We start from the raw sequence: 25,205 nt of genomic DNA, 5'->3' as shown, positions 1-25,205 counted from the left end.
TTATGAGTTTAAAAAAAATTGTCTATATTAAAGATAGGGAAAATTGTACTTTTTCCCCCTATGTTATATGCTTATAGCACTTTTTTTCCTGTGTTATTAAAGTGACAGTTTCTCCCCCTCAGTTATTTTAAAAGTGGTAGTTTTTTCCATTGTAATGTTAAATTGACATTTTTGTCCTTAAAATAACTATTTCATTTATTTTTATTCTCCAATCAATTGTTACTAACATGTATGGAAGATCACGGTTCGATACGAACCTAAGCGAACACTGTAGCAATTGAACTTAAATAGTATAGACGGTTACGGTTACGATTCAGAACCAAAAAAATAAAATAAAATAATTGTTAAATTTAGACTATTTTTAAATAAGAAATAAAATTATAAAAATAAATACGCAATAAATAAATACATAAGTTTTGATTGGCGGTTTAAAATCAAAATTGGAACCGAACCGTACCGATTTATCAAAATAAGTGTTTGATTATTTTCACTATATATGACTGTAGTTAAGTTCCGGTTCACGGTTCAATAATTATTTAATTTTAAAATTTCGGTTCTGAATCGTAACCAGAACCGTCCATACTATTTCGATATGATTGCTACAGTGTTTGGTTAGGTTCGAACCGAATCGTGATCATCCATACATATAAATAATAATTTGTTGGAAAAGAAAAATAAATGAAATAATTATTTTTAAGGGTAACAACGACAATTTAACATTTCAGAGGGGAAAAGTGTCACTTTAATAACACAAGGAAGAAACGTGCTATATGCACATAACATAGGGGGAAACAGTGCTATTTTCCTTTAAAATATGTGATAGGAAGAAAATTGGGAGTAGAACTTGAGAGGGATTAGTATTTTCCGTCTATGTTAGTCTGCCAGGCAAAGCAAGCGAGATTATAGTCATCTCCGCCATCCCCATAAATGTCCAAACTCCAAAATCATCATTTTCTGTTCCCAATAATCTATACTCTGTACCACATTACCACCTCTTCCGCAATGTGAAAGGGGGAAAAACAAATGGAAAGTGTGAATCAGGAGCGAGTTGTTTATAGTTAGTGTGAAGATAGTACGAATATGGGAATATAATAAAATCATTTAGTGCGATAGTAAGCAGCACAGATCTGCTGATCAATCGCTTCTTTAATTTTGTTTCTGCCTAAATATTTCACCATATTTGTCACTCATACAAACGATCTCTCACTGCAAACATCTCTGTAAGTTCTCTATCCTCTCTGTTCTCCATTCTTCTTTCTGTCTTGTTTTTGTTATTACTGTTTTTCTCTTTCTGTTGGTGTTTTCATGGTGGATGAATAATGCATTTTTTGAGTTCAAGAATCAAATGGGCAGCCAAAAGTGATTATTATTATTATTATTATTATTATTATTATTATTTTTCCTTTTTGGGGTAAAAAGATTTGAGCTTTGTATGTATAATGATCCTCAGTGGAGGTGAAAATGCATGTGAGCTGAACCACCAATGTTCTGTTTGTTAGAGAGATTTGTTCATCAATTTAGAGGAGATGAGTGAATGTATGGCATTCTTGATGGTTTTTAGAGTAGGGAATTAATGGATTATTCAGCATGCAGCAGAATGTGGTTTTGGAATGATGAGTTGATTGAGATGAAGAGGATTATGAGTATAGGAAAATGGAAAATTTGAGGTAGTGCCTTACAGGCTAACTGAGTTGGTTCAACTGATCACCTTAAACTGGGAATTAGAAGGTTATTGGGAGACCTTGACCGAACAAAGGAGATGAAGAACCCTTGTGCGCAGAGTGTTCAAGCAAGGGTGGGAACCTGGGGATTGACATAACCACTCGCTATTTACCTCCTCCAGATGCTCTTGGGCAGGGTAGGATACCTAATGTATCAAAAAAGAAAATTTGAGGTAGTGCCCTATATGCTAGCTCAGTTGGTTCGACTAATCACCTTAAACTGGGAATTAGGAATTAGAAGGTCATTGGGAGACTTTGACCGAACAAAGGAGATGAAGATCCCTTGTGCACAGAGTGTTCAAGCAAGGGTGGGAACTTGGGGATTGACATGGCCACTCGCTATTTACCTCTTCGAGATGCTCTTGGGCAGGGTAGGATACCTAATGTATGAAAAAAGAAAATTTGAGGTAGTGCTGTACTGTTAACAGAGGGAAGAAAAGTTCCATGACAAGGTTCTTCCTTGGATATATAGCAATTAGTATTTTTTAAAAATACATTTCTGGTTTACATCACAAATTTCAGAGGACTAATGAAAGGACAGATAACTGTTTCAAAGGTGGCACTATTCTTTGATTGCTCACTCTACCTTCCAGCCAATAAATATTTGGTATTTTCACTTGCTCTTTGCAGATAAATCGAAGAAAATGGACGGTATTAACTGGACAATGACGGGATGCACTGTATGCCTTATGCTCACATTGCATTTCACTATTCAGCTTGCATCGCAGCATCTTCTGTCATGGAAGAAGCCCAAGGAGCAAAAGGCCATACTTGTCATCATCATGATGGCTCCCTTGTACGCTATCATATCCTACATTGGTTTGATAGATTTTCTTGGGAGCAAAACGTTTTTCACATTTCTCGAGTCTTTGAAGGAGTGTTATGAAGCTCTTGTAAGTCGTTGTGGCTATCTGCATCTTCTTTGTCCATAATGGACTTAATGTGTCGTCTTCACTTTTCTTTAAAGCTTTGATTGCTATCAACTTTTCTGTTGAGTGCAGGTGATGGCTAAATTTTTAGCTTTGATGTACACATACCTTAATATATCCATAAGCAATAACATAGTCCCCGATGAGATTAAAGGAAGGGAAATTCACCACTCGTTTCCAATGACACTCTTTCAGGTAGAGTTTTTGACTTTGTTGTTATCCTTGTTATAACAAGGACGGTTTTAATCATGGAAGACGAATTGACTTTGTATCATCTTCTTTGTGGATTATTCAATTTTTTACAAACTGAAAATCCACATATCGATAGAACTTCACACACTGCATTTGCTAACAAAAGATGAGCATTTGAGTTTTGACATTCATGTCTTCTTCAAGCTTTGGCACACACTTTTTTTTTTTTTTTTTTTTAATAATTTTAAACTTTATGTTGTTTGGGCCGTAGTCATAAACCTAACACGCTGTCTACATAAACTGCAGCCTCGCACAGTCCATTTAAACCATCAGAGATTGAAGAGTCTCAAATACTGGACATGGCAGTTTGTTGTTATCCGCCCTGTATGCTCTATATTAATGATTTCTCTACAACTACTTGGAACATACCCTGACTGGGTTAGCTGGACCTTCACCATCATCTTAAATATTTCGGTTTCACTAGCTCTATATTCACTTGTGATCTTTTACCATGTGTTTGCAAAAGAGTTAGCACCACACCAGCCACTCGCCAAGTTTTTGTGCGTCAAAGGAATTGTATTCTTCTGTTTCTGGCAGGTAAGTTATCACTACCCCCCACCCCCCACCCCCCACCCCACACACACACAATTATTACTTCTTTTCCTAGTAATTTGCGTGGTCAAGTGGCATGTAGTGACTCTCTCAAATGAGAGGTGATGAGATCGAGCCTCAGTGGAGGCAGTATTTACTCTTTGTGCTTCAACAGGTTGAGAAAGTATAGATGAACAGATACTACAACGTAATAGAGTTAGTAGTATTCAAAAAAAAAAAAAACTTGCTCTAGAACGGAGAGCACTGATTTGATTTGTGTGTGAGGGTAAGACCTCCAATATGAGGTAATCCATGATTGACTGATTTTGTTATATTCCCACTGAATGATGTTCTATAAAATGGCCACTAAACAGTCTGATGGCCATCGGTTTATATTGAGACAAGCTATGATAACTCAAGGGCTCGTGATTGTTTTAACACTCAATCGAGTTGAAGATAAGACCCTTTTAGGCCATTTTTTGTTTCAATTAAGGTTGATGCAATTTTTTTTTGTTTCTATGCGAGATGTTATCAGTTAATATTTAGCTATATCTGTCAATCTGTCATACATCAGTTCTAATTCATGCCCTGTGGAGTGTAAGACGAGTGATCTATACAAGTTTGAAACGCTCCAATAACACTAAAAACGCTCCAACAACACATTACTTCTGATGGTCTGATTCTCATTTGCCTATATCATTACAACCTTTTTCAGGGAATTGCCCTTGAGATTCTTGCTGCAGCGGGCATAATCAAATCGCATCATGTCTGGTTCGACGTGGAGCATATCCAAGAAGCCCTTCAGAACATTTTTGTGATTGTGGAAATGGTTGAACATTTTTGTGATTGTGGAAATGGTTTTCTTCGCGTTCTATCAGCAAAGCGCATATACAGCTGCTCCTTATCGCCAGGCCCAGGCAAAGACGGCTCCAGGCACCACAGACAAGAAGAAAGACTAGTCTGCAGAGAGCACAAGTTTCCTCAACAACAATCATACTATGCTGGTTCATCATCTATAACTCATTTTCCACTTCTTTCAAATGTTGCCTAGCATCTGCAGTTAATTACAGCATTGTCCTTGATACCATGGCCATGCATGTAATACAAATAATAATATATGATTGTTGCCATTTTTGAACTGTGCCCTTTTCCCTTAGCTTCAAGTAGAACCACATAAAGGGGCAACTCCAACCAAGTTGGTCATACTGTTGGCTTAGTAACCACAAAATTACAAGTTCACAACTCCTAGCAGGAGTGATCTATTGACCTTCTTGGTTTGAGCTGGTCAGTTATGGGCTTATGGCCTACGGACAACGCTTAAGATCAAGCGCTTACCTCTTATGCCACAAGCTCTAGCTAGTAGCGAAGACACAATTTTATTTCTTTATAGACCGTCTTCACATTTTCGAGATGCTGGTTACTAGACTTGGCATTTCACCTTTATCGCTCTCCGCCCAACAATCTCTCCAGCCACTGGGTGCTAGATTTCTCCGCCCAACAATAACCTAGGCTAATTACCTTTTTGTAGTTCTTTGTCAGCTAAAGTTACTAGAGTCACAAGACCGTCCGTCCACACTCTCAAAAAAAAAAGAAAAAAAAAAAAAGCAGAACCACATATTACATAGTACAAGACTTCATTTCTCACCTGTGTAAGTTAACATCAAAACCCTCTTTAAAGATAATGTTTCTAGTATGGATTATTCTTGTCTGGTAGCCATTCTTGCAACAACTTATACTTCAGCTGTCAAAACATTATTTGAAAGAGGTCAAAAATTCTTAATTCACCTAAAAATTATTTTTTAAAAATACAAGATAAAACTTGCGGCAAAACGAAAGGGACCCCACATAGGCATGAAAAATCTTCAAGCAAGCAAGGCGAATGGGCGAGGGGTTGTCTCTCTCTTTCCAGTTCTGGGAATTGGGTCTGAGTATCCGTTTTTGTTATCACTTCAAGTCTCAAGAACATGAGCTCTCAATAGCAGCAGCACAAGAACCATGGCGGCGCTTATACAAATTCCCATCAATTTCTCAGCCATAAACACTCCGCGCACAGCTTCAATTAGGGGAAACTGCTTTTATGGGCTGAAACCTTTGAAACGCGGTAATTATTGTACTGTTTCGAGTGTAAAGATTGATTCTTTTTATCCAAATAAGGGCAAGTTTGGAGCTTTTAGGGATGGGTCTTCTTTCTGGGAAGCTAGCAGGGTATTTTTGAAGGAGGGGAGGCGGAGTGAGAAGAAGAGAGTGGTTTTGGTGAGATTCAATAGTCTTGACGGCGGCGACGGCGGCGGTGGAAGAGATAACAGTGAGACTGTTAGGGTTTTGGGGAATATTGCTTTGGCTATTGTGTTGTCATACCTTACCTTCACTGGACAGCTTGGTTGGGTCTTGGATGCCATTGTTTCAGTTTGGGTATCTCTCTCTCTCTCTCACTATATGTATATATATCTCTATCTCTTTCATTCTTCATACTGTCAGATTCATTTCTGCAGTTTTTTCTATATTAGTCATTTGCAGGTTTTGCTTCTTAAGGTCTAAATGGTATTTAGCTTATTGGGTTAGAGAGTATAACTAGTTGATAACATTAGTTTATTGTAGAAAGGTGTTTGGTAACTTAGGCTTATAGTTGTTTGGTATAATTTCGTTTCTCAAAAAGTTAATTGAAAATTTTGCTTTGAGCAGCTTTTTGAATTTTAGCATTTTGGAGTTACAAAAAGCTGATTAAGCCAAAATTGGCTGATAAGCTAACTATTTTACCAATCTTAGCTAATGCTTACTGTTCATATTTTGTGTGTTTTCTTCATGTTCAGCTCCTTGTAGTGCTTCTTCCAATTATAGGCATAGTAGCTTTTGTATGGTGGGCAGGGCAAGATATCGTTCAAGGCGCGGTAAGGGAACTAAATTTTGCTCCATATATACTTTGCTTATTAAGCTAAATCCCCTCGAGAATCGCTTTCGTTCTCATTAGAAACAAACTTACAGAATACTAGAGTTTAATTAGCACTGATTGATCTTGATCTCTTCATACGTGCAGTGTCCAAATTGCGGGAATGATTTTCAGATTTTCAAGTATGATCAGATGAAAGATTTTACTTATGAAGCTTGTGTCTTTGATTTTTTCATTTGGTTAATATTATTGTTTGTTTTATCGGCACTGCAGATCAGCAGTAAATGATGACATACAGCTTTGCCCTTTTTGTAGTCAGCCATTCTCAGGTAATAACTCCGGCCTTGCCTTGAAACGTTAACTGATACGACAAGAAAATGTCCATAGTAACTCGGTAAGAACATAGATACAAGGCTGTCTCGTTAGTCTTCTCCTCGTGCCTCGTCTACAACACGTGTTTCAACCCCAAATCATTAGCATTTTCGATGTAACTCCCGAGTAACATATTCTGTTTTCTGCCCTTGTTACTTTCTTTCGCCTTTTTTCCCTTGGCTCTCTTGAGTTATTGACATCTGCATTACGCTATTATATTACTCTGTATTATATTCGGACTTTGCGTTAGATTCTTGAGAGTTGAGACTGCCTTCATGTTTTTGGTTTCTGTTCGGTTTCCTTGTGGATCATAGATGAGTAAACCGAGCTGTAACTCCTCAAAATTTTATGCTTCGTCTAAGAAATTATTTTCTGTATTGTATAGTCGTTGGTGATGAATTTGTACGCGATCCTGTGAAGTTCTCCAACCAGTCGAAAACATTTGGCCAAGCATTCAAAGACTTCACCTCTCGTTCCAAGAAAGGTTGTGTTTCTTTTGATTCTGAACATCTTTTTCTGCTTATTCTGTTACTAATACACTAACACCAACCCGATCATCTAAAAGAAGATTGAGACGCTACTTGAAAATAAGCGACTCAAAGTCCTCGTTTTGCTTCTTGCAGACAAGAAATCCTCGGTTGCTGTTGTCGATGTAGAAGCTGAAATTAAAGATGCAGAGTGAGCATTGATCTCGGATTACATTCCATGTGCGTTAGGCTGTTCTGCTGCTGTTAATTTCCTATGGATTGGTGGGTATTCGTCGGAGTTCTGCTGCTGTAACAGATAAGAGATTCCGACATTCTGTGAATATTTAGGAAGAAGGAAATCGATATGCTGAACATCTTTCATTTCTTTGAATGTGACGTGACACTCATGTCTTTTGATCAATTATTACTGCATTGCAGCTCATGAAGTTTGGGCTATGGGGTCTGTTTTTCGCCTCGATTTTCCATTTCTGTAAAATACTATACTACACTTGTTATTGAGTTCTAACACCACAGCTTTCAACTGAGCTCGAAAATCGCTGTTCTCCGGCAACGTAAAAAACGAAAAAAGGTTGCCGGAGATAAAAACCGACGTTAAGTGCCAGTTTTTGTTTTTGTTTTTGTAGTGATATGTCTGCATGTCCAGCAAGTATATTTCCGGCTTGATGTGCCGGAAAAAGGAACCGGCTAAAGGAACATCTTCCCAGTCAATTCCGACAACCTCATTCCCATTCCCACGTTTTGTTTGCCTGTAAAGGGAATCACAACCCTGCAATAAATTCTTGCTTGATAAGGTTCAAAAGAAGTCAAGGAGAACAGATCACGTTAACTACATAAGAAATTGTAGAATGATATTTAAATTTAAAGAGCTATTCCCTTATTGGATACTAAAAAAAATGATATAGTGCTCGATTAAATCTGAAAGAAGTCGAGAAGAGTTTAGACTGTGAGCGGTCCGCATTGATAGATATGCAGTTAGTGGTTAAAAAATGAATAGATATATACTGACATGGAGTGAAGCAAAACATTGCCAAATGTTGTTTGTGTTACTGTGTTTGATGTATTTTATTCAATATTATCAATAATAATCATAAAAAGAAAAAAAATGGAAACAAAAAACTCCATAATAGGACAAGCATGATGGCATGAACTGAAGCAATATATTGCCAAATGTTTTCAACTCATAAAAAGTAAAACAAACCCCCCACCCCACCCCGTGACAATATATATATATATATATATATATATATATATATATAGGGCTGAGTTCTAGTGCAGTCAGGCTTTAACATATAATCGGTGCGGCTTCACCATTAGGTATTCAAAAACGCATCAAATGTGTTAGGAAATGCACAATAATAAAATGAACCAACGTACCACAAAACGCACCACACACAAAAAAAAACGCACTATACCTCAGACATCACCACACCTAAAATGGTGTGTTTCCGAATACTGTGTGGTGCATTTATACATACATAATGATGCGTTTTGTGGTGATGCTACCTAATAGTGCGTTTTTTGGTGCATTTCTTTGTTGTGCATTTTCTAACATTATTAGTGCATTTTTGCAGTTTGTGTTACTGCACGTTAAGGTCTAACCGATTTTGAACTGACATATATATATATATATATATATAATCGTCCAAACTTTTGGCCGTTCTAAATCCCGACTCGTAGAGGGATCTATAGCATCGATATCAGATACAATCACACATTATGTTTAGTTGCGCTTAATATTTTGAAATTTTTGATACTTGCATTGTTCTCGCATTGCTTAATACAACTCAAATAACTTATCACCCAAAAAAAATAAAATACAAATCAAATAACATATATAATTGTATGTTATGCAAATCGAATCGGTGCCGATCTGACAAGATAATTGTGCTTGCCAGGGCGGACAATACAGCCAACATGACAGTGCTTCTCTGCCCAACTCGACGTAGACTGGTCAGAATCCCATGCATGTAATTGTATGAAATTAGACAAAACAAACCTGCAACCCAATGAAAGCTTTATCCCCACTTTCTTCTTATGTCATACATTTGACACCTTATGTATGGTTATGTTTTTCCTTAATCCAATGCACCAAATGTGAATCTACACCAAACCCTTTTCTTGATCACTTCTAAGAGTGATTACCAACAATCTGCTCGTATAACGACAATCTTTTATGAGAGATTTCTACTTGTCAAGTTGGTTCGCATAAAAAATACTACGTAACATTTTTCATGAGGGATTCCTGCCTAATTAAGTTTGCGGCTCGTATAATGACAACTGTTTTTTAGTATACATTTCTGGTTAATCACGTTGGTTTTATAATGACGACAATCGTTTTTTACTGATAGATTTCTGATTATACAAGTTGGTTCATATAACGACAATCGTTTTTTACGAGAGATTTCTATCTAATCAAGTTAGCGGCTCGTATGAGGACAACCGTTTTTTACAATAAATTTCTAGTTAATCATGTTGGTTTGTATAATTAATGCAATGACGTGATAATCGTTTTTTTACTGTTAGATTTCTGATTAAGCAAGTTGATTCATATAACGACAATCGTTTTTAATGAGAGATTTTTTTCTGAAGAAAGTACAACTGGATGTTGTTTGTTTTTTCTGAAAGATTTCTAAAAAGAGTAAAAGTGGTTACTGACAGGATACTGACATTAATTACAGATACAACCTAATTAAAAAAACAGTAAGCTAAGAGGGGCCAGATTATTAATTTAATCACAACAAAACATATATCATTGAAAGTTGGAAAACAAAACACAGATGGAGATTTATTGTGCAATGGACAGACAAAAGACATTCTTGGTTCACTGTTTGGTCTGTGCATTCTAATATAAACCTAAGCATACAAACAACAAAATGCAGTAAACTTTTTTCTTCCTCCCTTTACACTCATTTCTATTCCAAACAAACAAGCCCTTGAGTTTTTTTTTTTTTTTTTTTTGCTATACAGGCCCCTAAACTTTGCTGATATTCACGGTCGGAACCCCATGCTGGGAGACTGGGTCGGGTAACGGATGCCAAACGGGTCGGGTGAGTTTGAAAAGCTCTGTGGGAGGAAGAAACTCCTGAGCCCACTCTGAACTTCATCGTCTGGGGCTTGAAAGTTCATCGCCAGAGCATGGGCAAAAACGTCATTTTGGTAGTTCACGCCGTTTCCGGTCACCTGAGCAGCTGAAACTTGGTTTCCGGCGACGGCGCCGGCAGAGAAATCCGGGAGAGTGGGTTGGGCGGCGGAGATGGTGTTCCAGTCGAAACTCATGGGGCCCAGCTCATGCAGATCCACCTGTTCTTCCTGTTTCAGATTGTTCATCGCCGGAAGCACGAAAGACTGGTCGTCGAGCTCTGGCAATGCCACCAGCATGTCGTCGAACTGCGAGGAAGTCGACGACGGCGAGCCGTGGCTATGCTCCTTACTCGGCACCCCGCCGGAGATGGCTTTCTCAGCGCTTGAATGCTTCTTGTAAATCCGGCACAGCACCCATTCATCCAGCTGGACTCGAAAATCCTAACCAAGTTAGTCAGATTGTCCACGCTCCAAACATTTTATAGGTCCAGAACAAAATTAATAAGAGAACATTAATACCGCGTCGAGAATTCATACCCGAGAACTTCCAGTTTTCTTAGGAGCATCAGAGAGGCGATACTCATGCATGATCCAATTAGTCTTGGATCCTTTGGGAGCTTTTCCGACGTAGAAAACCAGAGCCTTCTTAATCCCAACCTTTCTCCCTTCAGTGGTGATCACCTTATCAGTTCCGGTGGCTTTCCAGTACCCGGACCCAGCAACCCGATTGGGCCTCGACCCATTCGGGTATTTCCGATCCCTAGGGCTGAAGAAATACCACTCCTTCTCGCCAAAAGTCGCCTTGCCTGCAAATCAAACAACAAAACCCGCATTGAATCAATCTCAAAACCATCTAACCAGCCGGGAATTCAAAATTCAGGCTATATATATATATATATGAAATGGACTTACTTGGGAGAACCCACGGGTCAAACTTGTACAAATCGATTTCTCCGATGATCCTCAGGGAGAAATCGTGGCCGGCGACTTTCTTGCAGAGGTACTGAACGAGGAGCTCCTCGTCGGTCGGGTAAAACCGGAAACCCGGCGGCAAGCTGAGCTGGGAAAGCGGGTCGGTTTCTTTAACACCCATTTTTTGTCTGAACTTTCAAAGGCTGTAAAATGGAGGCGCCGAAATTTTGAGAAATGTTTTTTTTTTTTTTTGATTTTCCTATTTCTATACCATTTTTCTTTTGGGGAAATGGGAGAGAGAGAGGCGTTATTTATAACGGGGAAATCCAGAGGAGAGAGAAAGAGCAGCGGTCGATTTGGTGGGCCCCGACTAGCGGTGATCACTCCATTTTGCCACGTATACAAGTTGGGCATCATCAAACGGCGGAGCTTATCCCACCACTTCAATACTCAGTTCAAGTGCATGAACCAGCATGACAAAGTATGCCAAAAATATGCCCCTCCGTGTCGCGTTCATATTTCGCCACGTCGCCTCTCTAAATAAAATATTCTTTTCTTTTCCATTTTTCAAGTACACTTTACCATCCACATTTTACCTAATGTGTTACTTGAGTAAAAGGTGATAGTGATAAATTACTAATTTAAACCCAAAAATGTGAAAAATATTTAATTTACTGAACAATATTTTACCCTTTTAACAAATTAGGTTGAGTTAGTCATGGTTGAAAGGGAGCAACAAACTTTGTATGATAAGAAATAAGTTAAATATGAACAATTCAGTTCAAAAAGTTACTGTATTTGTTGACAACTCAAAAAATCACTAAACTAATAAATTGTTTGTCACATGCGATGAACTTTATTGAAAAGGAACTGATTTACATCTAAATTAATCACTTTTGTTTAGGAAGTTAGTATAAAGCATTTACAATACTGAAAGAACGCATGTACTGCGTGTGTTGGGTGTAATGAAATTTATGCGCAAACACAAAGGTCAAATACTACTACCATTAGTAATCTTGCAAAGAGCATGGTAATAAAACAAAAAAGATTTAAGAAGGTAACGTTGGAAGAGGAATATCAAATAAATAAATAAAAGATGTAGCGGTGAAAGCGGTGGTCAGTTGGCAACCACTTCACTGCTCAGTTGGCATGTGCGCTTACTGAGTGATCAATGTACATTTCACTTGTACTTTTTTCTTTTTTTTTTTAATATCATTTTTGAGTTCACTCATTCCACATCAAACACTCATTATCTCATCTCCTGGAAAAGGTAACCAAAAGAAATATAATGGAAGGGAGAGTAGTGGAAGAGGAGACGAATAAAGTAAATAAATAAATAAATGAAAGAGGGAGCGGTAGATGCGGTGATCAATTAGCATCTACTTCTATTACTCAGTTGGCGCGTGCACATCATGTGCGCTTATAGGATGATTATTGTGCATTTTACTTTTATTTTTTTATTTTTCTTTTTTAATCTAAAAGTAACACTTTCCATTGTGATACTACATGACGTGGAATAATAAAACATTTAAATAATAAATTAAAAATTTGGAATTAGATATTTAGATGAATGTAAAAAATTGGAAAAAATCTTGTATTTTATTATTATTTTTAGGGAAAACAGTGGCCTTTTTCATGCGCGGTTTAACGGCGTCGGCAAAAGGAGGTGACACGTGTAACAGTCGTCAGGGAAAAAAGTGAAGGCGTTTTTGGATAGTTAGGCGGAATTTTTTCAAAAGAAAGGGATGGGAGAAGGGAATGTAAACAAAAGGCTTTGTAACGGTAACTCTATTTGGACGCCACGTTTAATTTGCACCATTTTCTTTTGGGTTCTTTTAATTTATTTTTGATAATTATATTTTGTCTATATCTTATTTTTGAGGTTTCTTTCACTCTTCAAACTCTCTACCAACCTGGCCGCAAAGCCGTTTAAGTCATAGGGATGTGATTAAAACACTTGAATGATTATATTATAATTATATAGTTTTAATCAAATGTTGATGTGTATATATTGCTAATTTTGTAAGTTTAAAATCACCTTGACTTTTTTTTTTTAGTACTACAGTCTAACCTATACATAATATCTGTCCAAGAGATCACCTTGACTTTCAAATACGATAATCATGCTCTAGCCACTTGAATATTCCTCTCATGACAGTACTCGGTAATTTTGATAATCTTTTTTACTATCTTACTTTCGTGACTCCACGATCAAATTCAACAACAAAACTCATACCTAAATTCACGCTAAGCAAGTAATATTTCTAGCATTCAAACCCATCCCTAACCAAACTATTACATTCCTAGCCCCAGTACGGTCAAAACCAGAATAGGTTTAACCCTTTTTATTGTCATCTTATCATTACGTGCAACATGCGTTCAGTAAATTTTCATTAATTATGAATCATAGCAACCGTAGTTGGTTCAAATCACTCAATGCAAGTCAACTCACTGTAAAATTCTTTTTCATAGCAAATAAAACTCTTCGTGCGTAATATTTACACATTATAATTCAAGACTAACTTAATCGAGTCACGATCTGTCTACTTTAAAAAAAATAATTACATATTGTCAACTCGTCATGCATGTAGGTTCAAATTTTCAAATTTTCAAATTTTGACCTTAAAATTCCCTAGGTTTCTCGAAGGGGGGATGCGGATAAACTGCACTATTGGAATCCATGATTAGAAAAACCAATCATGAATCTAATCAAAAGAATCCATTGATCAAGCAAAAGATAAGTATATATGAATCTACGTACGTGTAGGTCAAAGCTTGAATGAATGGAACAATAAGTATGGCATTACAAACCGAAAGACACGGCCAGATATACACATGATTGAGCTTCGGTACACGTGCCAAGTTTCACCTCGTTCAATTCGAGGTCTTATCTTCAGATTCGACGCTGTTTGGTGCGTCAAACGGCTTTTTTCGTGACAATTATATGGCACGTTCTTTTAGGGCTGTAACTATCATACCTACCTTATGTTTCTGTTATTGACACGTGCGGGTTCTGACGTCAGCTGCCGTCAACGTGAAATGGGCACGGCCGTCATGACCCGGGCGCCGTTTCCTAGGACGATCGTGAACCTTAAAGTGTAGGGCATAGGGTAACGTAGTAACGTCATCGATTCCGCCGTTAAATATTTATCCCGATTTCTTTGGAGCAACAATGCGTGACACGTCAGCCAGATTTTTTTGGTTGCTTGACCAATCATTTGGTCATTGGATAATAATAGCAATGGCGATGTTTTATAGGACAGAGTAATCCTGATTTATCATTTCACGATTCTGTCAAATTAAAGTGTGGGGTTTCGAAGTGAGGGATTTTACGTTTTTGTAGGTAAGAGTGTTGGGTAAAGTGTTAAACATGTAGTGGTTACTGAAACGTTCATAAATTTCACATAGAGGGGAGAGATAAGAATTTGAATTCGAGAAAGCAAGCTTTCACTTCAGTTTCTTTTGAGATTTTTGGATACCAATATTTACTTGTCATGCAAAAGCACCGAGTCCAAGTTACATGGCCCGCTTGGTGGGAAACTTATCCCGCTATGTACGTGTAGGTCAATGGATAAATTCAACATTTTTCACCCAGAGTTGTGGACAGAGGTTATGAGATAAATTTAGCATCTTGCCGTCTATCGTAGTGGCAAATGAATGACCTAATGATTAGTATCAGATGAAGTAATAGGTCCGAAGGCATATAAGCCTCTAAAACTCATGCTTTTGTTGCATGCATGTACCCAATATTTGTTGTGCAGTGTACGTGCTAATTTAGTGCAAAAAAAAAAAAAATAGTGACCAAGCTTTTTTCTTTTAAGATATAATATATAATATGAATAATATTTAAAGATGATTCGAACACGGATGAATATTCCCAACCGTTATAGATATTCTAAACTTTTTTTTTAAGAAATCATTTTTAATTGTTTATAATTGAGGCTAAAATGAGTTGCTAATAAGTCCACTATGCAAGGAGATAAAAAGGTTGTGCTTTTAGACATTATTTCGTGTACTCTTCATTATTCAACCTTAATACTTTGAATACTTTGTTGCCTTTGAAATCATACTATTCAAAGGGGAAAATGAGTTTGACTACCCTCAAAAGGTTTAATTATTGGACAAGCTTTGCAATATCAAATGACAAAGGTATTGATTATTATAAATAAAACACGTTCTAGTACTTTTTTAAATAGAATAATAATTTATTTTTATTATTTACAAAAATAACTATTTCTCTTTTTACTTACCCGGAACTCTTACTATTAAAAGATTGTTGAACTTAAAAAAAAAAAGAAAAAAAAGAAGAAAAAAAAAGATCATTAATATCTATAGACTTTTGACTATTCACAACAAATCTTATTAGTAACACCATTTAATGATACTCCGTACGTAAAAGTTAATTCCAAATTTATCCATAGAATATTGTTGTTTTTCACTCACTTATCTACAACTCTCACAATTAAAATTTACAAAAATGAGTACATAACTACTTAATAGTTTACTCCCAAGTCGTGAACCAACGAGTTGATAGTGAAAATTAAAGCACAATAATTAAATGGTTAAAAGTAGAATTATTCCTCTTTCTTAATTAAGGAAAACCTGCAAATCAGATGCAGGATTGTACTTTAGCAAAAATAACATGTCTATATAAATATGAGCAATCATATGATCAACACGTTAAAGAAAAAATATTATTAATCGAATACTTTAACCACTTTCGTCCTCGTTTCAAAGCTCAAAATTAGCAAACCAAACACTCTCTCGAGTACAATTTCACCCTAGATATATCAACAAGTAGAGTATCCATCACTCCATCTATCCAAAACCATTCAAACCAACATACTAAAACAATGGGATCATAACCTTTCCATTTGCAAAAACTTTGCTACTTCAACCAGAACCGGCTAACTTTTTTTTCTCCTTTAATCATTTTATATATTTTCCTTTTGTACTAATCTAATCTCACAACCGTTTCAAACATTCTATTATTAGCATATGCTATATCTGAATGATACATCACTCATCAGTCCTACCCCTAGCCACCCACCCCAAGGAGATTTTTGTTAATAATTGACAAACTGTATGTTTTCACGATGTATCTTGAAATAGTTGGTGGTTGTTTTTACCGTAATTTTAATACACACACGCACGCATGTCGCACGTACTCATTTAGGATTTACATAAACCTGCGAAACAACACATGTTAGCCACACCTACCCTAACCTGCAAATAGGTAATATTAAATCCAATTGTATTAATTTATCTTTTTAGGGTACTTCGATAATTTAATATATATATATATATATATATATATATATATATATATATATATATATATATATATATATATATATATGTGTAAAACTCAATTGCACTATTTGTTCAGTTAGATTACTAACACTTTCTTTTAATATATAATAACACTAATACACTATAGAGTAAGAATTTTAATTTTAACAAAATTGTTTATAAGTTAATACTCAAAATAGGTCATTAACAATTTCTTAATTATCATATTAGGTGGCCAAAGGCCTTGTGGTCAAGAGGTATAGTGTGAGGGCATAGACTCTTTTTGTGCATTGAGTCAATAGTACTCCAAAAAAAATCATATTAAATCTATTTTTCCCAAAAAAAAGAAAAAAAAAAGGGAAGAATAAGTAAAATTGGGTCTTAATTTTAAGTTCTACCAAAATGATTACCCAATTATGTAGAATTTTTATTTATTTTAGTCCTCCATTACTTACATAGTTGAGATGGCAAATTATAGTGTGGACCATAACAAAAAGTACATTTTTAATATATAAAAAATACATTATTTGTGTACTGAATGTACATTATAAAAAATAATGTACTTTAATACTCAAATAATGTGTTTTTCCTGAATACAATGTACATTTTTAATACACTAAAATTACATTATTTGTGTACTGAATATATAGTATTTAATAGTATAATCCGCACAATAATGATTGAGTTGAGAGATCATTCTGGATGAATTGGTAACCGACGACCAATTTCGGCAATTTGCGAATTATAACAATTAAAAAATTATTTTGAATATTGTTTTATTATTTATACATAATATATATGTACTGTACACAGACTATAATACTATATATAGCGATGTTAAATTTCCTAGGATATATCGAGTCTGTTAAGTAAGGTGGTGAGTGGTGATTGGCTGTGAGTAGCAGACAAGTAAGTAACGTCATGTGTGGAAGGGCAGCGTGACTATACACACAATTCATGTTTCTATAGTACCAATATTCATCCCCATGCAATGAATCGGTTACAAACCTCACAACAAAACTACAAAAAAACAAAAACATTAATAATGCCGAAAAGTTTAATAATAACAATAATAATAATGNATACACTAAAATTACATTATTTGTGTACTGAATATATAGTATTTAATAGTATAATCCGCACAATAATGATTGAGTTGAGAGATCATTCTGGATGAATTGGTAACCGACGACCAATTTCGGCAATTTGCGAATTATAACAATTAAAAAATTATTTTGAATATTGTTTTATTATTTATACATAATATATATGTACTGTACACAGACTATAATACTATATATAGCGATGTTAAATTTCCTAGGATATATCGAGTCTGTTAAGTAAGGTGGTGAGTGGTGATTGGCTGTGAGTAGCAGACAAGTAAGTAACGTCATGTGTGGAAGGGCAGCGTGACTATACACACAATTCATGTTTCTATAGTACCAATATTCATCCCCATGCAATGAATCGGTTACAAACCTCACAACAAAACTACAAAAAAACAAAAACATTAATAATGCCGAAAAGTTTAATAATAACAATAATAATAATGTGACTTCTTTTTTTTTTTTTTTTGGTCAAATGAAATATTTAATGTTGTTCAGTAGTAGTCAGTGCCAAACTACAAGCTAGCGACTTATAATTGGATTCACTTATCTATTTAAAACAAAATCTACTATAATATACTGATTAATAATAACAGGTGAGATTATATTAATTCAACTGTTTAAGGGTCACTGTAATAGTTATGTTCCTGCAGGGTGGAACTCGATTCTCACTGAAAACGTGAGGGTCATTTAAAGATCTAAAAGTTTAAAAGATGGTGGACCCCTTGTCCTAAGGTGGAGTTCGATTCCCACTGAAAACGTGAAGGTCATTTAGAGATCCAAAAGTCGAAAAGAGTGTGGACCCCTCGTCAGTAAATTAGTTTGATGACGAAATCAAATTGATTTTGAATACTAAGATCTAAAGTATTAACTAATTAATCCTTTCCAAATTTTATTTTTGCATTGAGTAGAACTTTCGATATGATTTTATGTATTTAATTAGGTAAGTAAATGCTAATTTAATTTTTTTTTGAAAATCGATTTAAATTATTTTTAATTGAATTTTATAATTAAAGTTTTCAAACAAAATTGTAATATTTATATTAAATAAATTTAAACTCTAAATTTTGCTCATATTAAGTCACCAGCTGGCAAACTAAGACGGAAAATTAGTAAGACAGGTACAGTGGGTTTGGCCCATTGTCTGGTTAGGAAGGTGCTTTTCTACACGCAAATCGCACTACTGACTTAGTAGGAGAGGTGAACCGCGCTTTCTTTTTTCATAAGGTAAGGAAGGAGTGGGCTCCCCTCATCACACTTGACATAAAAAATACTCCGTAACAAATGAGGTAAATTGTGATAAGTGTCTTAACTTATTTACAGATCAAAACATATTTGTACATGAAATATTTATATTAAATCTTGTGTATATGAAGTAGTTGGTGGACTTGTTTTATTAATGCGGATGAAATTTCAACTCAAACGCCATAGCAATTGACCATGACGTGTGTTAATGGACCCATTTACTAAAAATAAATGTTGAATGTCATTATTGTTACTAGTCTTCACCTTCACCCCATAGTTATACCATGGACTCGAATCTACGTTGCAAGGTGGATCCGTGTTTGTTTACGTACTGAATGTTCATAATTTGAATTGTTATTTAGTATGTAAAATGTGAACATTCAGTATATAAATTGTGTATTTTGAACGTGCGGGTTCAAATTGTAAGGTGAATTCGAATTCGTAGAATAATTTGCTACCTTCACCCGAAATGAATTTATGGGTCGGGCTCTCACTAAACATAGCCTTCTATCGGACCTAAATGTAATGTCGGGCCATAAAAAATTTATGTAAGTGTGGCAGTGTCACTCCAACTAAATTCATGTAAAGTAATCATTGGATTCCATTTGAAGTAGTATCCAAACGGTGGAGCCCCAGTTTGGGAAAATTGAGCAAAAACATCATCTAGTCAACACACGTCCATTAGTTTCTTTGTGAATATGTTGCACATGACAACTATACTCATATTGCAAGAATATCTTAACCAATTTAAGTGGACGAAAATGCCCTTTTATAGTTTTTTCTTTGATGGGATAAGGACCATAGACCGATCACGTTAAGGAAACTGAGCATGAACTCAAAGCTTAAGAAGCTCGGACAGGAAGACTTGCAAATTCACCGTTGGAATGTGCTTTAGCAAAAATAGTTTGTTTATCTGGATATGAACAATCATATGATCAATACGTTAAAGAAAAAAAAAATATTATTAATCAAATACTTTAATCACTTCCGTCCTCGTTTCAAGGCTCAAAATAGGCAAATCAAACACTTTCTCGAGTACAACTTCAACCCATATCTATCAACAAGTGGAGTGTCCATCACTCCATATATCCAAAACCATTCAAACCAACGTGCTAAACCAGTGGGATCTCAACCTTTCCATTTGCTAAAACTTTGCACTTCAACAAGAACCGCTAGCTTTTTTTGCCTTTATTCATTTTATATATTTTCCTTTTGTAAACATCTAATCTCCCAATTGTTACAAACTTTCTATTATTAGCATATGCTCCATCCCAAGGACGCATGCATCACTCTTCAGTCCTACCCCCCACCCATCCTCCCAACCCACTCTTAGAGAGATTTTTGTCAATAATGGGAAAAATTAATGAAAAATCCACACCGTTAAAGCAGAGTGTTTGATCCTATGTTTTGTCTTGTTGCTCTAGCTTAGCCAGCTCATTGCCCAAATGGTGTGTTCACGTGCAACCTACGTGCTACGTGGCAACTTGGCTACACTTAGTTCAACATGGGTAATTAGATTGGGTGAGTGTGAAGTATATTGAAAATATTACATTAATATAGGTAGACACATAATGGCATTTCGTTAACTTGGCAAAATAATAAAATTAGGTCATCATAGTGTTACTTATTCAATATGCTAACATTGATGTAACACTATCCACACTTTTGCGAGTACTACTTTTATTTTAGATGTGGCAATGATTTAGTGTGATGGATCGAACTAATTTGAACAAAAAATCAATTGTCTCTTTCTGGCAACATCACATGCCTATATATAGCCATTTCTTCGTCCCGATCAACCATGGTTATCTTGTTTAGGTTTGTAGATAACTATCGACAGCCATGACTATCTTGAGACAATTGGTATTTTTTTTACTGTAATTTTAAAAAAAAAATACACTCAAGATTCACGTAAATGAAAAACAACACATACATGTCAGCCACACCGTACCCACCCTAACATGTTGAATATTTGTTCAAGTTACGTTACAAATCTAACACTTTCTTTTAAAATATAATATTTGTTAATATATAAGAAAACTGTAGAGTAAGAATTGTAATTTTCACAAAATTATTTATAATTTAATACCCATTAACTATTTAGTAATTATCAAACTAGGTCTTAACTATCAATTCTACCAAAATGATTACCCAACTATGTAAAATTTTACTTATTTTAATCCTTCGTTACTTACATCAATAACTAAATTGAATAAATTTTTACATAGTTGACAGATCATTTTGGATGAATTAGTAATCGATGATCAATTTAAGAATTATGACAATGAAACGATTATTTTGAGTATTATCTCATTATTTATACATAGTATATAGGTACTACACATTGACTATATATAGGGATGTTGAATTTCCTAGGATATATCGAGTGTGTGAAGTAAGGTGGTGGCCGCGTGACTGCACACATAATTCATGTTCCTAATAATACCAATATCCATACCCATGCAATGTATCGGTTTAAACTTCACAACAAAATTTAAAAAAAAAAAAAAAAACAAAAACAAAAAAACAAAACAAAACAAAACAAACATATAAATAATGCCGAAAAGGGAAAAAAAATAATGTGACTTTTTTTTTCTGTCGAATTAATTAAATATTTAATGTTGTTCAGTAGTAGTCACGTACTAGTCAGTGCCAAACTACAAGCTAGCGACTAACTGGATTGACTTATCTATTTCCAACAAAATCTACTAGTGAAATAATATAATAATGAATGGTAGGGTTCAATTCTTAGTGAAAAAAATTAAATACTAACAGGGCGTTTGGTTGGGAGGAGGGAATTAGGGTGAAAAAGAATGGTAATTCGGTGGAATTGCAATTCAATGAATAAAGTAGGAATTGAAATTACAGTGTTTGGTATGCAGAAATATGAGTACATGGAATTGAAAAGTAAGAAGTGACAAAATGACTAAAATGCCCTTATGTTGTAGTAGATGTTGTAGTAATAGTAATAATAGTAGTAGTAGTAGTAATAATAATAATAATAATTCTTTCAAAAAAATAATAATAATAATAATAATAAGTATAATAATAAGAATTCATTCAAAATAATAATTCTCTTTCAAAATAATAACAATAATAATAATAATAATTATTATTATTATTATAAAAAAGACAAAGGGTATGGGAGGAGGGGCAAAATTGTCTTTACACCAACAAATTGCCCCTCCTCTCCACCGAATTGCAATTCATGGGGGGTACCCCATGAATTGTAATTCATCATTTGGAGGGAATTGCAATTCTGCAGAATTGCAATTCCCTCCAACCAAACACTGTAGTTTGGGAATTCACTGAATTGCAATTCAATGAATTACAATTCCCCCTAAACTACATCCAACCAAACATGCCATAAGTGATGGATTTAATTAACCCGGATGGACCAAAAATCGATCAAAAGTATTAATATTAACCCTTTTCAAATTTAGTTTTTGTATTGACTATTGACTATAACTTTCAATATGATTTTATGTATTTAATTAGCGTAAATGCTCATTTAAATTGTTTTTAAAATGACTCATAATTAAAGTTTTCAAATAAAATTAAATATTTATATTAAATAATTGTAAACCTCAAATTTTTCTTGTATTAGTCATCAACTGGCAAAACTAAGACGGGGAATTAGTAATATAGGTTCAGTGAGTCTGGCCCCTTGTTTGGTTATTATTTAGGAAGGTGTTTTTGTACCCACTAATCACCCTACTGGTTCGGTAGGGAAAGTGAACCGCACTTTTCTATAAGGTAAGAAAGGAGTGGATTCCTCTAAAAATATTAAATGAGGTAAATTTTGATATAAGCCTTAATTGATTTAATTCACAGACCTATAAAAATTCGGCAAATTACTCCATGGACCCGAATTCACCTTGCAATGTGGACCGGGGTCTAAAATACACAATTTATATACTGAATGTTCACAATTTAAATTGTGACGGGTCTACATTGCAAGTTGGACTCGAGTTCATGATATAACTATTGTAAAAATTCGTGCATGAAATATTTATATTAAATCGTGTGGTTATGAAGTAGTTGGTGGGCTTGTTTTATTGATGTGGACGAAATTTCAACTCAAAAGGCTCAGCAATTGACCATGACGTCTGTTACTGGGCCCATTTGACTAAAAGTTAAAAATGTTCAAAGTCTCACTACTGTTACTAGTCTTCACCTTCACCCGAAATGAATTTATGGGCCGGGCTCTCACTAAACAGAGCCTTCCATCGAGCCTAAATGTAATGTCGGGCCGTAAACGTTTATGTAAGTGTAACTGTGTCACTCCAATTACATTCACGTGAAGCAAAGGTTAGATTCCATTTGCAATCATTATTGTATAGATACTATCAAATAATATACATTCAATATACAAATAATATATTTTTAATATATTAAAATTATACATTGTATTCAGAAAAGTACATTATTTTATATAATACGGATAATATAGGTTCAATATATTAACAATATATTTTTTGTTATGGTCCACACAACACTATGTGGATCACGTGGACACTATCAAAACATTGGAGCCCGATCTGGAGCAATTTAAGCCTAGACGTCATCTAGTCAACACACCATTAGTTTCTTTGTGAATAAGTTACATAGAGCGAAAGACCTTGTGGTCAAGTGGCACCAACAGAGTCAGTAGTACTCAAAAACTCACATTGCAAGATCATCCTAATCATTTTAATTAAGTAGATGAAACTAACGTTTTTAGAGTTTCTCTTTGATGGGATAAGGGACTTGACCATAGACTGATCATGTTAAGGGGACTGAACTTGAGTTTGCTCGGGAAGCTTGTATAGGAAGGCAGTTAGCGGGGATAGAAATGTTAATTCTACCATCATTGCCACAGACATGACTCCATTTCCAATGTCGACCAGATCAACGTCGGCTTTTAGCCGACGTTAAAGGGTCTATTTAGCCGACGTTAAAAGCCGTCTGTATATTTGGGATCCCAAATATATCCCGTTAGCAAAAAACTATATACATATTCTTCTTATCCTAACATTTTAAATAAAGACATTCTCTAGTCAGTTGAGATATCCTAATTCAAAGACAAATTATTTTGCAATAGTATTTCCTTGGGATATCCTAAACTCATGGTGGGCCATGAGACAAAGTCCATGCAATTGCGATGGGCCATGAAACTAAGTCAATGCCCACTATTTCGAGTTTGGAGACAGACTCCGCTTTCTGGACTCTTCTTGAACTATTAGGGTTATTTTCTTGGACCTCAGACAATGGACTCTCATACCCTAATCCCTATTATTAAGTTGTTTCCAATATCTCCATCAATATCATTACTATATCTTCACCATCATATCTAGCACATAGTCTCATACTAATTATCGCTATCACTCTTTGATCTTAGTTCATGAATAAACAATGTTGTTAAAATAGATATTATACATGCATGAATTTGGAAAGGTTTGAGAGCAAGCAAGAATAAATGCATGGACAAAAGGGGAAAGACGGCAAGGCAGCTTTAGACTTTAGTTGCAATTGGCAAGAGGACATAAAATAGCACGAGTGGTTGAAAATGTTTGGAATTTTTGCAAAAACATTTAGGTTCAAAGTATCTATCCTTAACTTTGTACCTTTTTTCTAACTAGTAGTTCGCCAACCATAAATTCTTGTGCCTCAATAATTATATACTTTTTAATATTCAATGGACCAAAATCAAGAGTTCAAGCTCGTATACAATAATATCTTTGAGAGAATGTTTCTCGATTGAAGTTTGATCAAAATTCAATTCTATTAATTTCACTCAGGAAGTGTAGATACTATTATAATATATAAAATTTGAACATGCATGATAAACATTGATATATGGTAAAGCTATATATGGGTGATTGTGGGTGGTTGGTGTTTGCCACATGAAAAATGTTATTTGTATTTGCAAAAAATATATAATTTCATCACAAAGTATATTAATGATCAATCAATACATCGAGATGCAAAATTTTTTTTAAAAAATCACATTAAGCCACGTTGATCATTGAATTAATTTTTTTTTAAAAAAAAACTTACATCAAGCTGAATTATATATATATATATATATATATATATATATATATATATATATATATATATATACAGTAGAGTTCAGCCACGCCTTCTTGTGCGAGAGTTCAGGTGTGGTCGCGCCTCTCGTGCGGTCGGTGCGGTTTACACCACTCAATGTTAAGAAATGCACCACCCAATGTTAAAAAATGTATCACACAAATATGCACTATTTGGTACACATTACCAAAAACACACTACTACGTATGAAAAAATACATCACACAGTGGAGTTATGAGTTGTTTTTATACATGTTCACTGTGGTGCATTTCGTAATATTGAGTGGTGTAAATCGCACCGGCCGCACGGAAAGGCAC

At 35.0% G+C, this 25,205-nt stretch overlaps 2 protein-coding genes and 1 pseudogene across 2 annotated transcripts; 2 read left to right on the top strand and 1 right to left on the bottom strand.

Annotated features, from left to right (window-relative positions):
* Window positions 1–930: 930 nt before the first annotated feature.
* Window positions 931–4,571, top strand: LOC116021158 (annotated as a pseudogene).
* A 720-nt stretch (window positions 4,572–5,291) lies between these two features.
* Window positions 5,292–7,704, top strand: LOC116018795. The gene is made up of 6 exons (XM_031258793.1): window positions 5,292–5,845; window positions 6,244–6,321; window positions 6,468–6,502; window positions 6,594–6,649; window positions 7,078–7,176; window positions 7,316–7,704. Exons 1-6 carry the CDS (start codon window positions 5,429–5,431, stop codon window positions 7,372–7,374), a joined length of 744 nt encoding a protein of 247 aa, XP_031114653.1. The 5' UTR covers window positions 5,292–5,428; the 3' UTR covers window positions 7,375–7,704.
* A 2,199-nt stretch (window positions 7,705–9,903) lies between these two features.
* On the bottom strand, window positions 9,904–11,446 carry LOC116018812 (NAC domain-containing protein JA2L-like). Its single transcript, XM_031258813.1, has 3 exons — window positions 11,174–11,446; window positions 10,799–11,067; window positions 9,904–10,687 (listed from the first exon to the last, which is right to left on the bottom strand). The coding sequence occupies exons 1-3, from the start codon at window positions 11,352–11,354 to the stop codon at window positions 10,169–10,171; spliced, it is 969 nt and encodes a 322-aa protein (XP_031114673.1). The 5' UTR covers window positions 11,355–11,446; the 3' UTR covers window positions 9,904–10,168.
* Window positions 11,447–25,205: the final 13,759 nt, after the last annotated feature.

This window comes from Ipomoea triloba, chromosome 5, assembly GCF_003576645.1.
Source record: "Ipomoea triloba cultivar NCNSP0323 chromosome 5, ASM357664v1".
Classification (NCBI taxonomy): Eukaryota; Viridiplantae; Streptophyta; class Magnoliopsida; order Solanales; family Convolvulaceae; genus Ipomoea; species Ipomoea triloba.
Note: the sequence above shows the minus strand (reverse complement) of the source record. Positions and strands in the feature narration are given on the sequence as shown.

Bases quoted from the DNA above. Each gene is read 5' to 3' on its own strand.
- LOC116018795 (XM_031258793.1), top strand. From the start codon at position 5,429: ATGGCGGCGCTTATACAAATTCCCATCAATTTCTCAGCCATAAACACT. The intron at 5,846-6,243 runs GTATCTCTCTCT...CTTCATGTTCAG, and splicing joins ATGCCATTGTTTCAGTTTGG to CTCCTTGTAGTGCTTCTTCC. The intron at 6,650-7,077 runs GTAATAACTCCG...TGTATTGTATAG, and splicing joins TTGTAGTCAGCCATTCTCAG to TCGTTGGTGATGAATTTGTA.
- LOC116018812 (XM_031258813.1), bottom strand. From the start codon at position 11,354: ATGGGTGTTAAAGAAACCGACCCGCTTTCCCAGCTCAGCTTGCCGCCG. The intron at 11,068-11,173 runs GTAAGTCCATTT...TTTGATTTGCAG, and splicing joins TGACCCGTGGGTTCTCCCAA to GCAAGGCGACTTTTGGCGAG. The intron at 10,688-10,798 runs GTATGAATTCTC...TTTCGAGTCCAG, and splicing joins AGAAAACTGGAAGTTCTCGG to CTGGATGAATGGGTGCTGTG.